General features: G+C 41.1%; 1 protein-coding gene across 1 annotated transcript; it reads right to left on the bottom strand.

Moving 5' to 3' along the window:
• Positions 1-2,171: 2,171 nt before the first annotated feature.
• On the bottom strand, positions 2,172-11,657 carry LOC114554086 (keratin, type II cytoskeletal 8). Its single transcript, XM_028575681.1, has 9 exons — positions 11,014-11,657; positions 8,887-9,095; positions 8,007-8,067; positions 7,789-7,884; positions 7,496-7,660; positions 7,220-7,345; positions 6,336-6,556; positions 6,173-6,213; positions 2,172-3,022 (listed from the first exon to the last, which is right to left on the bottom strand). The coding sequence occupies exons 1-9, from the start codon at positions 11,461-11,463 to the stop codon at positions 2,727-2,729; spliced, it is 1,665 nt and encodes a 554-aa protein (XP_028431482.1). The 5' UTR covers positions 11,464-11,657; the 3' UTR covers positions 2,172-2,726.
• Positions 11,658-12,059: the final 402 nt, after the last annotated feature.

Raw genomic sequence — 12,059 nt, 5'->3', positions numbered from 1 at the left:
AACTCATTTTGTTAAAAAGAAACCACTACAATTAGCGCATTACTGGACTGAGGCAGGCTGGGACTTGGAAAAATGTGTAGAATATCATATAATGTGTGTGTGTGTGTGTGTGTGTGTGTGTGTGTGTGTGTGTGTGTGTGTGTGTGTGTGTTGACACACCAGAATAACATAGCAAGTCCCTTCAAGACGATTAGAAACCCTTTCACCAACACTGATGGAACCTTACACTCCAACAAAACACAACAGAGCATAAATACAGTTTGAAGATTTATTGTCGAGCAAACAGGACTCCAGGTATTGACAACAGTTGCAGAAGTCGTGAAGACTTTTGTGACAGATTTTTCATTTTATTTAAAGGTGCAATATGTAATATTGTGTGTAATACTGGCAGCTAGCGGTTAAAATAGTTACTGCACTACCAATACAAAATACTGGAGAGTCGTCTCCCCCGCCCCCTCCTGCCCAGACTCGAAGTTCACGGGGGTTGCCAGGTTGAGACCGCAGCATTCACAACAATGTTGCTAGATGCTTTTCTCACATAGCCAGACGTTACTCCACAGCACAGCCGAGTAGCTAACGTTAGATGCTGGCTATATTGACAGTCATAAAAGCCCGTGCTCACGCGGAGCTCTGTAACCAACTGACAGACACACTTTTTTGGCTTAAAATTACAGTATGAACCGCTAAAAACACAACAACCTCACTGTCCTCTCAGTCAGGCACACTTCCTCGGCTTAGAATTACAATACGTACCGCTAAAAATACCACTACCTTGCCGACGGAACACACTTCATTGGATTAGAATTACGGCAACAATCGCTGAACACACTGCAAACTCACAGTCCTCTCTTTCCGATTTACAGCCCCCCTCTCGTGGTTTAAAATAACTCACCGTTGTCGGCTCCAGCCGCTGAAGAGGCTACACGCTGTAAACAGCCATGGGCTGCTTGCCTGGTCCTCCGGGTAACATTAACAGTTAGCAGGGTTAGCATGGCGGCGTTAGCCAGGACCAGTCGGGATCACTACTGGCTATGTCTCAATTGTTTTTGCGAGTAACCAACTCGGGTACTCTTGCTATATAATTCAATGTGAGTACACAAATGTTGAAATGACAAAAAATGCCCGTCCCTAGTAGCTGTGATAAATTAGCCTGAAGCTAATGCTTACCTGCCAACTCTGCATCCTTTTCAAATACATCTCCAATATTTATATTGTTACGTCTCTGGTCACGCAACTGTTAGAAACATGCTGTTTTCTTTTTTTTTTATGTCATGTAGAATCTATCTCCGTTGATCCTGTTCGTTTGTTTGCTGCTTTCATGGCTGTACTACCGTTACAGCTGTAGCGTGCTGGGTTTACGTTTTTACAGGTATATCTGGCAACCCGGCCTGGCTGTCAAACTGGGCAGTTGATAACAACACACAGATCAAAACATAAACATAAATTCCGTCACGGAATGTAAATTTCAAAAAGAAAAAATACTGACATTAGCCTTGTTGTCAGAAAAGATAGTATTTCAGTTTAACATGTTTCCTTAATATCTGATGAGGCATTGGTGTCATTTTTGGATTTATTACAGTACAAATATTACATATTGGACCGTTAAGTGTTTAACTACAGCAGGTCCGAGTGGGTGGTATTGTGAGATTAGTGCAGTTTTCTGTTTTACTGTAATCTTAAGGTTGTATAGCCTTGGGCGTGGCCCCCCTATCCACAAGTTCAAACCTGTTCCTCTAAGGCTGCAAGGCCTCTTAAGTAAGCATTTACTGAAATACTGGACGTTGGATTCCGTTGTTTTGTATGTGCTTTGTGTGAACTTTAGACACATCATTTTTTACAGTTAGTGATGTAAAGGTGTTGGAATTATGACATTTGCTGACATTTTATGGGAATGCATGACCTTCAACTCATTTTGTTAAAAAGAAACCACTACAATTAGGTCATTACTGGACTCAGGCAGGCTGTGTCTGTGTGTGTGTGTGTGTGTGTGTGTGTGTGTGTGTGTGTTTGTGTGTGTGTGTGTTGTGTGTGTGTGTGTGTGTGTGTGTGTGTGTGTGTGTGTGTTGACACACCAGAATAACATAGCAAGTCCCTTCAAGACGATTAGAAACCCTTTCACCAACACTGTCTGATGGAACCTTACACTCCAACAAAACACAACAGAGCATTAGTAAAATACAGTTTGAAGATTTATTGTCGAGCAAACAGGACTCCAGGTATTGACAACAGTTGCAGAAGTCGTGAAGACTTTTGTGACAGATTTTTCATTTTATTTAAGTGTTTAACTACAGCAGGTTTAGCATAAGATTTGTTTTCCCCACATTACCCCTATCAGCAGTATGATATTAAGTTGATGTGACATTAGTGCTTTCAGTTCCTCAAACAACATAGAGCAGCAGAGGAAAACATAATACAATACTGCCACCTGCTGGCTAAACAAGTGTGATGCAGTGAACCATGGGCAGTGACAAAGCCTACAGTTGACAGTAAAGAATGTATTACAGTAAGAGTTTTCAGAAACCTGAACAAAGACTCATCCATTAGCACATCTTTATTAAGGATACCTGAACGAATAGACCTCTTACAGCAGAAACAGTATTTGGTGAAGGCACCTTGGTGACGGAATCATTCACAAACTTGATAATAAAGCAGAGTCTGTGTCCTTTTCCTTAACTTCCGAGATCAAAATCTTCAATCCTACATATGACAAAACAGGAACTAACACATCACTCCTCAGCCACGACTTCTGCCTCCGCCTGCTCCTGCTCCTCCTTCTCTTCAGCAGCTGGCTCCTCGGTTGCTGTCTGCTGCTGCTGCTCCTCCTGCTCCTTCTTCTCCTCCTCCTCCTTCTTCTCCTCCGTCTTGATCACCACTGTTTCTGTCTTGGTGACTGTGGCGCTCTTCACTGTTGCTCCCTCGAGGACAGCGACAGAACCACTGCTGGCCCTGTCTCCGCCGAAGGAGCAGCTGACGTAGGACGGGGTTCGGGAGCTCTCCAGGCCATAGGCATTGTAGTTTACAGCTGCACATTCAGAAGTAAAAGGCAATCGTTAACATGGACATACAATAGTGGGGGAAATCAATCAATCAATCAAAATTATTATTTGTATAGCGCTTTACAACAACCAGCAGGTATCCAAAGTGCTTCACATCAGGAACTAAGAATAGAACCATATATCTTGCAAAGCGTGGTAAAAGAGGAGACATTTGGATGTACACATGTCTATAATAACTAGATCTTAGTGCTGCATTTGACACTATTGACCATACTATCCTGTTACAGAGACTGGAACACTTAGTTGGCATTAAAGGAATCGCACTAAGCTGGTTTAAGTCCTATTTCTCTGAACGATCCCAGTTTGTTAATGTTAATGATAAACCCTCCAAGCACGCTAAAGTTAGCCATGGCGTTCCTCAAGGCTCAGTGCTTGGACCAATTCTATTTTCCTTATATATGCTTCCTCTAGGTAATATTATTAGGAAACACTCGATTAACTATCACTGTTACGCAGACGATACCCAATTATATCTGTCAATTAAGCCAGATGAAAGTGGTCAGTTAGCAAGACTTCAAAGCGTGTATTGAGGATATAAAATCCTGGATGACCCACAATTTCCTGATGTTAAACTCAGACAAAACTGAAGTTATTGTGATAGGACCAACGCACCACCGAACTTCGTTTTGAAAGATATAGTTACTCTGGATGGTATTACCCTGGCCTCCAGCACTACTGTCAGAAATCTAGGAGTTATTTTTGATCAGGATATATCCTTCAACGCCCACTTAAAACAAACCTCAAGAATAGCCTTTTTCCATCTTCGTAACATTGCCAAAATTAGGAATATCCTGTCTCAAAACGATGCTGAAAAACTAGTCCATGCATTCGTTACTTCTAGACTAGATTACTGCAATTCCTTATTATCAGGTTGCCCAAATAAGTCCATTAAGACTCTCCAACTGATCCAGAATGCTGCAGCACGTGTTCTGACGAGAACTAAGTGAAGAGATCATATTTCTCCTGTATTAGCTTCTCTGCATTGGCTTCCAGTGAAATATAGGATTGAATTTAAAATCCTCCTCCTGACTTACAAAGCTCTAAATGGTCAAGCACCATCATACTTAGAAGAGCTCATAGTACCTTATTGTCCCACTAGAGCACTGCGCCCCAGAATGCGGGGCTACTTATGGTTCCTAGAGTCTCTGGAAGTAGACTGGGGGCCAGGGCCTTCAGCTATCAGGCTCCAGTATTATGGAACCAGCTCCCAGTCGGGTTCGAGAGGCAGACACCGTTACCACATTTAGGAGTAAACTGAAAACCCTCCTCTTTGATAAAGCTTATAGTTAGGGACGAGGAGTTGAAGCGCCCACCTAACCCGCCCACTGCTTCTCCTCGTAGTCATCAGTTTTTTTTTTCTATACTGTATAATTAATAATCGAGCGAGAGTAGAGGGAGGCGGTCCAGTACAGCCCGACCCGGTTGGGGGGGGGAGTTCTAGCCCGACCAGGCACCTCTCTTTAACCTGCCTCTCTTAAGTTATGCTATTACAATTCTAGACTGCCGGGGAGGCTGTTCCTCCCTAAGACACACTGAGCTGCTCTCTCATCTCTACTTGTTACTTTTGTATGCATCCTGTCCCAGAAATGCTTGTTACTAATCTAGCTCTGGGGAGTTTACTCCCCGGAGTCCTTATGTTTCTTCTTCGCAGAGCTATGCTCTGCGATTCTCTGCATTTCCGGCTGCATCCTGCTGCGCCCTGCTGCATCCGCAGCCTCCCCCGTGCTCTGCAGCGCGCCACGTTACATCCCGCCACGCCCCTGCTGTGATGTTCATACGCACAGAGTAGTCAGGATCCGTATAGGAGACTGCAATACTCAGTATGACACGATGTGCCCTGCTATGACATGAACTTCCACGATAACCTTCAAAGTCAATGTGACTTCTAATGTGACTGTTATCACCACTGTTCATCACGCCCCCAACCGGCCCGTCAGACACCGCCTACCAAGAGTCTGGGTCTGCCGAGGTTTCTTCCTAAAAGGGAGTTTTTTCTTGCCACTGTCGCAATAGCCACTGCTAATGCTTGCTCTTGAGGGAATTACTGTAATTGTTGGGCTTTTGGAATTTATAGAGTATGGTCTAGACCTACTCTATCTGTAAAGTGTCTCGAGATAACTTTTGTTATGATTTGATACTATAAATAAAATTGAATTGAATTGAAAATTATAATAATCTTAAGATATTTTTTTATCTGCAAAGGGTTTGGGGGAGTTTTTACTCATATTCTTAGAGATCTCAGGAGCTGATGTGGGCTCACAAAGCCAGTTGAGATGTGGTATGTGATTTAATTTGATCCAAATTAACTTGCATTCAATTATCAGTATAACTGTGGTCTATGACAGCAAATGCAATTCTCTTTTGTTTTCACACACCCATCGCGTAGAAAACACGGTTTGCTGAACATTTAGTGCAGTCACTGAGAGCAGTTTTGCAGGTGTAATGAAGTGATGTGTGGTTGAAAGGTGCGGAAATCTAATGAGGGAAAACCGTTGTCCAACACGTCACCTATAGTAGCATCAATGCATCCATGGCAAAGTTGGGCGCGTAATTGTCACACAAGCAATTTTATGAAAGGCGTCTGACCAGAGAGAATATTGCAGTAGGTGTGATGTGGAATATCTGATGTAAATGACAGTTTGTTACATTTGTTTTTCTCCTTTTAGACACCAATATGCAATTTTGATGATTTTGTGAAGAGTTTGAAAAATGAAATGCCTTTTGAAGCTTGCATTTGGTGTTTTGCAAACGGAAACACAGTTTTGGTAGTCACCTAGTCTCTCAACCTGGCTTCTGTTTATAACAATGCATCAAAACAATGAATAGAAGCAGCAGCTCCCCTTGACTGTAGTGTGTCTGTGGGAATTGGTTGTTAGGGCTGATAGTGTATTCATCATATCTTGATGAATACACTATCAGCCCTAACAACCAGTTAGATACACAACAGTCAAGGGGAGCTGCTATTTTATTGCCCAAAAATTATCCTGTCCAGTCTTATTGTACATACAAAAATGGGATTTTTCTTTATCTCTGCGTTCTTTATAGTGTCCGTGGATTTATACTGTAACATGGCAAAAAACACAAAATGTTTGTTCCAAGGTAGAACATGAACTTACAAGTGTGCTTGGATATATTGGTCTTGATTCCAGTTGCTAACCTATAGAAAAAAGCAGAAAAAGACATGAGCAAGCTAAACACAATGAGATATACGCAAAAATATTCCTGCAAAGATATTACTCATCACCTCCACATGGCGGTGCTGTCACAGCCACATCTTACCTGTACTCCTCTCCTTCCAGCAGTTTCCTGTAGGTAGCGATCTCAATGTCCAGAGCAAGCTTCACATTCATCAGTTCTTGGTACTGGCGGACTTGAAGGGTCATATCCTGCTTGGCTCTCTGGAGCGCTTCCTCTAGGTCTCTGATGCGAAGTTTAGCGTCCTTCACTGCCAGCTCACCACGCTCCTCAGCCTCTGCGATTTGACCTTCCAAATTGGTTCGCTAAGAGTAAAGAAGGAACAGCAAAAGTGAAGTGTACTGCATAGTCAGTATAAGGCCAATAACTACTAACACAGTTTCCTGAATTACTGTGGAATATTAAGGAATAAAGAAGTCATCAAGGGAAATACTGTACTTCTAACTTATTCAAAATGTAGCAGCCAGAGTCCTTACACGCACACGTAAATTTGAACACATTACTCCAGTACTCAAATCACTTCATTGGTTCCCAGTACAATACAAAATCACTTTCAAAATAGTCTGCTAGTCTGTAAAACACTTAATGGTTTAGCTCCTCAGTACATCTTTGACTTGCTCACTGATCAAAAACCCCTATTTAACAACAAACTCAAAACCTTTTCTGTGTGTGTGTGTGTGTGTGTGTGTGTGTGTGTGTGTGTGTGTGTGTGTGTGTGTGTGTTTGCACTTGTATGTTTTTGTTTGTTTTTGTCGATTGTCTTGTTGTGTTGATGCTTTTATTGTATTCTTATTTCTATCCATGCTTTGTTTTAACTTGCATGCTGTTTTAAAGGGAAAGCAATTTGTGTTTACTTTTAATAAAAGGTGCTATACAAATAAAATTGATCTTGACATCGACTTTAAAGACTAAATCCTATAATAGTCAAATATGTCTAAATATATAAAACGGAAATCTGTAAGGCTCACCTGTGCTTTCACCATGTCAATTTCAGACTGGAGCCTCATTATCCTGCGGTTCATGTCAGCGATCTCAGCCTTGGTTGACTTCAGGTCGTCACCATATCTGCCTGCTGACTGCTGCATCTCTTCGTACTGGTACAGACAGGGACAAGTCAGACTCACGCATCAAAATGCAACAAGATAATCCGGGTTTTAGTTGTCAAACCAGGTGTTGCCAATGTTTGTATTTAGTCACATTTTTGGCATTTTTTAATTGTAATTTGACAGGAATATTGGTCTCACCTTCGTCTGGTACCATGACTCAGCCTCGGCTCTGCTTCGGTTGGCGATGTCTTCATATTGGGCACGCACTTCAGCGACAATGGCGTCCATGTCCAGATTACGGCTGTTGTCCATCTCCACCACAACAGAGGTGTCCTTGATCTGGCTCTGCAGCTCGTGGATTTCCTACGCAGGATAATACATGAACATAACAGAGGGAATGGCATTTTTAAAATGGTCTTTCTTTTAAGATGACATACAGCTACATCAAATATTTATTTGTGTGCCACTAAAAAGTGAAATAAGGTTATTACTGTATCATATATCTGCCTTAGGAACTCAATTTCATCAGAGAGCCCATCCAGTTTGGCTTCCAGCTCCACTTTGATCATATAGGCTGCATCAGTGTCCTGCGCAGGAAAAAAACAACATTGAGAATATTCATTGTTAAAGCTCTTTAAAACGCTCACTCTACTCAAAGGCCTATTATAGTTTCAAGATCAAGGATATGTTGGAAAACCTATAAACAGACCTTCTTTATGAGTACAAAGCTGTTCTCACACTCATTGCGCTTGTTGATCTCATCCTCATACCTGGAAAAAAGTCATTTGAATCTGAATTAATTAATATCCCAATTCTAATTCTTAATTCTTTACAAATTTGTATTTTAATATTTTCAATTTCTTCTGATCAACATGCAGGACATATGCAGTATATTATGCACACAGTGAAACAAAGTTGAGTTGTTAGCAAATAGTAGCCTATTTACACATCCAGAGATATGGAGCAACATTAGAATTCATTTGGAGCCGTGTTTATGGCTATGTGGCAAACATAAGTTCAATATTCACTCTCCTTTTAGCTCCCTTATGGTCTATGCTAACTGCTGAGGGAAATATCTGGCTCTTCACCTGCTACGATGACACTATTTTCAACCAGATGGTCGCTAACTCTATCTGTTTGGCGCTGGGCAGGTAGTGTACAGTGAGTTTTTATAACTGTGGTACAATCAAAGCAAAGAACTGAAATAAGCTATAATTGCTCTGTAGTGCTGAGAAGTAAACCTTTCATATTGCATGTATTCTTTGTTTCCATTGTTAATATAACAATTTTGATTAGGACAGCTTTCAAACAAAATGAAATAATATGAAATAGATGATAGATAGAATAGATTCCTCTGTAGCAATCTGCATTCTAAATGAGAAGATTTCTGTCAGTGGAATTTAAACTGAGATCTGAATAAATGTACAGACAGCTGTTTGTTGAAAACATTTGCCTGATGTGACTGACTACAAGCAACTCCTTTTAGGTGCAAGTAGTCATTTGATAAATTTTTTATATAACAATATTGATTATAGCTGCATTAAGGAGTTTGGGTAAAACTGAAGGTTTAAACCATCGACTCCACTCACTTGTTTTTGAAGTCTTCAACCAGGCTCGTCATGTGATGCAGGTCAGACTCAAGTTTGGCTTTTTCGTGACCCAAGTTGTTTAGCTGCTTACGCAAGTTGGCAATGTAGGCTTCGAACATGGCATCGATGTTGGAGCAAGACGTAGTCTGTTCCTGCACAAGTTTCCATTTGGTCTCAAGCATTTTGTTCTGCTGTTCAAGGAAGCGTACCTGCAGACAGAAAATTTAATAATCAACATTAATGAATACTTTTGTGAATCATACATGAAGGACTGTGAGTGGATTGATAGTAAAATAATGGGAAGATAATAGTGCATTCCTTGTTTTCTCATGGCAAAACAAAATGAATAACTCTATAATGTATGGACAGGGTGGTCAGTGAGACATATGTGGTGTGGTCAGACAAAGAATGCATGTAAAAAGAAGGTGGGCGTGACTCAAACAACATGAATTGATTGACTTTGTTTGCTGATGGACAAAGAACCGCATGAAGATTGACTTGAACAAAAATGACTAATTGAGCTTCTCCCACCTCCAACTCACTCTAAATGTCACATCAATTACCCCTTACTCAATTCTCAAGTGCCACATTTCAACACAAAGAGGCAGTGTTTCCCAATTCCCTCTTTACAACTCTTCTATTGAGTTCCCTGACCCTGGGTGGGGTCTTGGCAAACATGATGAAAGACGCACAGCTCTGCTTCAGTGTGTGCCATATCACAATGGTATGCAAGCTTTGTTTTACGATCTGAAGAATTAGTCTCAGCGTGATTGATTTACAGCTTAACTTCTGTCCTACATTGCTCCAGGGTGCCTCCTTAAACCATAATGTTCTATCTATCTATCTATCTATCTATCTATCTATCTATCTATCTATCTATCTATCTATCTATCTATCTATCTATCTATCTATCTATCTATCTATCTATTTATTTATCCATCTATCTATCTATCTATCTATCTATCTATCTATCTATCTATTTATTTATCCATCTATCCATCTATCTATCTATCTATTTATATATCTATCTATCTATCTATCTATCTATCTATTGTATCTACTGTATCTATGTACCTATCTATCTGTCTATCTATCTATCTATCTATCTATCTATCTCTCAACTGTATCTATCTATATATATATATATATATATATATATATATATATATATATATATATATATATATATATATACTGTATCCATTTATCTATCTACTGTATCTATCTATCTATCTAGCTTTTTGATAGTGGGTGCATAACAGTCATTTCAAGAAATTGCTTTATTGACTATTATGCCGTCTCATAAAGTGAGTATTGAGTATCAGATTACTGATAGTGTTTAGTTGATATTTTTACCATGGGGATCTACTCCCCTCAGTATTTACAGTAACAAGCTTGTCTTACATGCAAAGCTTTCCTCGACCACGCCCACTCTTTTTTTCTCCTGAAAGTGTTTGTAAAGGCTGTTATTATTCAGGAAATTATTTGAAAATAACACACCACATAAGATTTTGCAAAACAGGAATACAAGAGGACACCTGGAACTTTATCTACTTTCATAACCACTAAATCTCTTTTTGCAGGATATTGCTCACACTGGGATGCACCCCTTCAAGCAAAATTGTTCTGCTCTTCATCCCAGCACTGTACTGTATGCTTTGTATCCAGGTTCATCCTCTTATCTGAGCTCGATGATCTCACTTGAGAGTGAAAAAATGTAAGGAAGCTTTGCCATTACTGAAAACAACTTGGAGCCTCCGCAGTATCATTGTGCATGGCCTTAAGCAGACTGCCTTTTGTTATACTGTTTTCACAGGGATTGTCTAAAGGATGAAATCATTGTGAAATCAGACCACTTTTACCTTGAGCTATTTTGGCTTACAATACACTCATTTCCTCTGAGATTCCTGAGTTATTATTCTGTGTGGCATTTAAAAGCTTTATCCCAACACTCATAGGAACAGACACAACATCAAAACAAAAACAAAAAAGCAACAGACTGTATTGGCTGTTTGTGGCTATTGTTGCAATTTTCTCCATGTAACATTTTATGTCATAAAAGACTAAATGTCCTTAGGACAGTGGTGTTTATCTTCACAGTAATATCTCATCTATAAGTTGACTGACCTTGTCAATGAAGGAAGCAAAGCGGTTGTTGAGGGTCTTGATCTGATCCTTCTCCTGGGTGCGGACCACCTGGATGTTGGGGTCAATCTCCAGGTTCAGCGGGGCCAGTAGGCTCTTGTTCACGGTCACCGCTGTTATGGGGGCCACCCCTTCATTGGCCATGCCACCTCCCATACCTCCACCGAAGCCCAGATAGCCACACTCTACTCCACCTCCTCTTTGTCCAGACCCCCCAGCAATATACCCACCGGTCACTTTAAACCCCCCAGCGCCCACAGCGGCACCACTGCTGCCCACTCCCCCATAGGAGCTGCGCACAGCGTAGCTCTGCCTGCCACTACCCACACCACGGTCGCCGTAGCCCGAGAAGGAGCGGCTGCTGTAGCCCTGGGATGGGCCCCTGGAGGACACAGTGGAGAAGGTGGTGGTCTTCAAAGCTCTGGCAGACATGGTCACAGATGGAGTCTGTAGCACTGAGGTGATGTGTGAGGAGAGACTGCTGAGGGAAGGAGAGTCAGGCAGATAGACCCTCCCTGGTCCCCGCTGCTATTTATCAGAGCAAGGGAGGGCCCCTGCTGAGGTGCGATTGGCTGGTGCTCTCAGCAGGGGAGTGTAGGATGATGGGGCGGGGGGTTGAAATCAGGGAAGAAAGAGCACAAGGATTACATAATAGTCACTTTGCCAGTTTCTATAAAACTACTGCACAAACACTGGATAACTCTTACCACCCTTTTTATTAGAAAAAAAAAAAAAGGCGGCATTCTCCACACTTCAAACATTACATTGCTTTACATCATAGTAATAAACTTGTCCATAAAATTAGACTGCACTGCAAACAGAGTCTACATCTCGTATCATCTGTACACAAATATGCGTACAAGCACACACACACACACACACACACACACACACACACACACACACACACACACACATGCAACACCAGAATATAAAGTCAAACCTTGGGTATAATGAACAGGCACATCATTTTATGACCTCCTCTTCCACTTTACAACAGTTCTCATAGACGTGATGTATTGCAAAGT

Source organism: Perca flavescens, chromosome 4 (assembly GCF_004354835.1).
Source record: "Perca flavescens isolate YP-PL-M2 chromosome 4, PFLA_1.0, whole genome shotgun sequence".
NCBI lineage: Eukaryota > Metazoa > Chordata > Actinopteri > Perciformes > Percidae > Perca > Perca flavescens.
The sequence above is the reverse complement of the archived record's forward strand: the minus strand, read 5'-3'. Positions and strand labels throughout refer to the sequence as shown.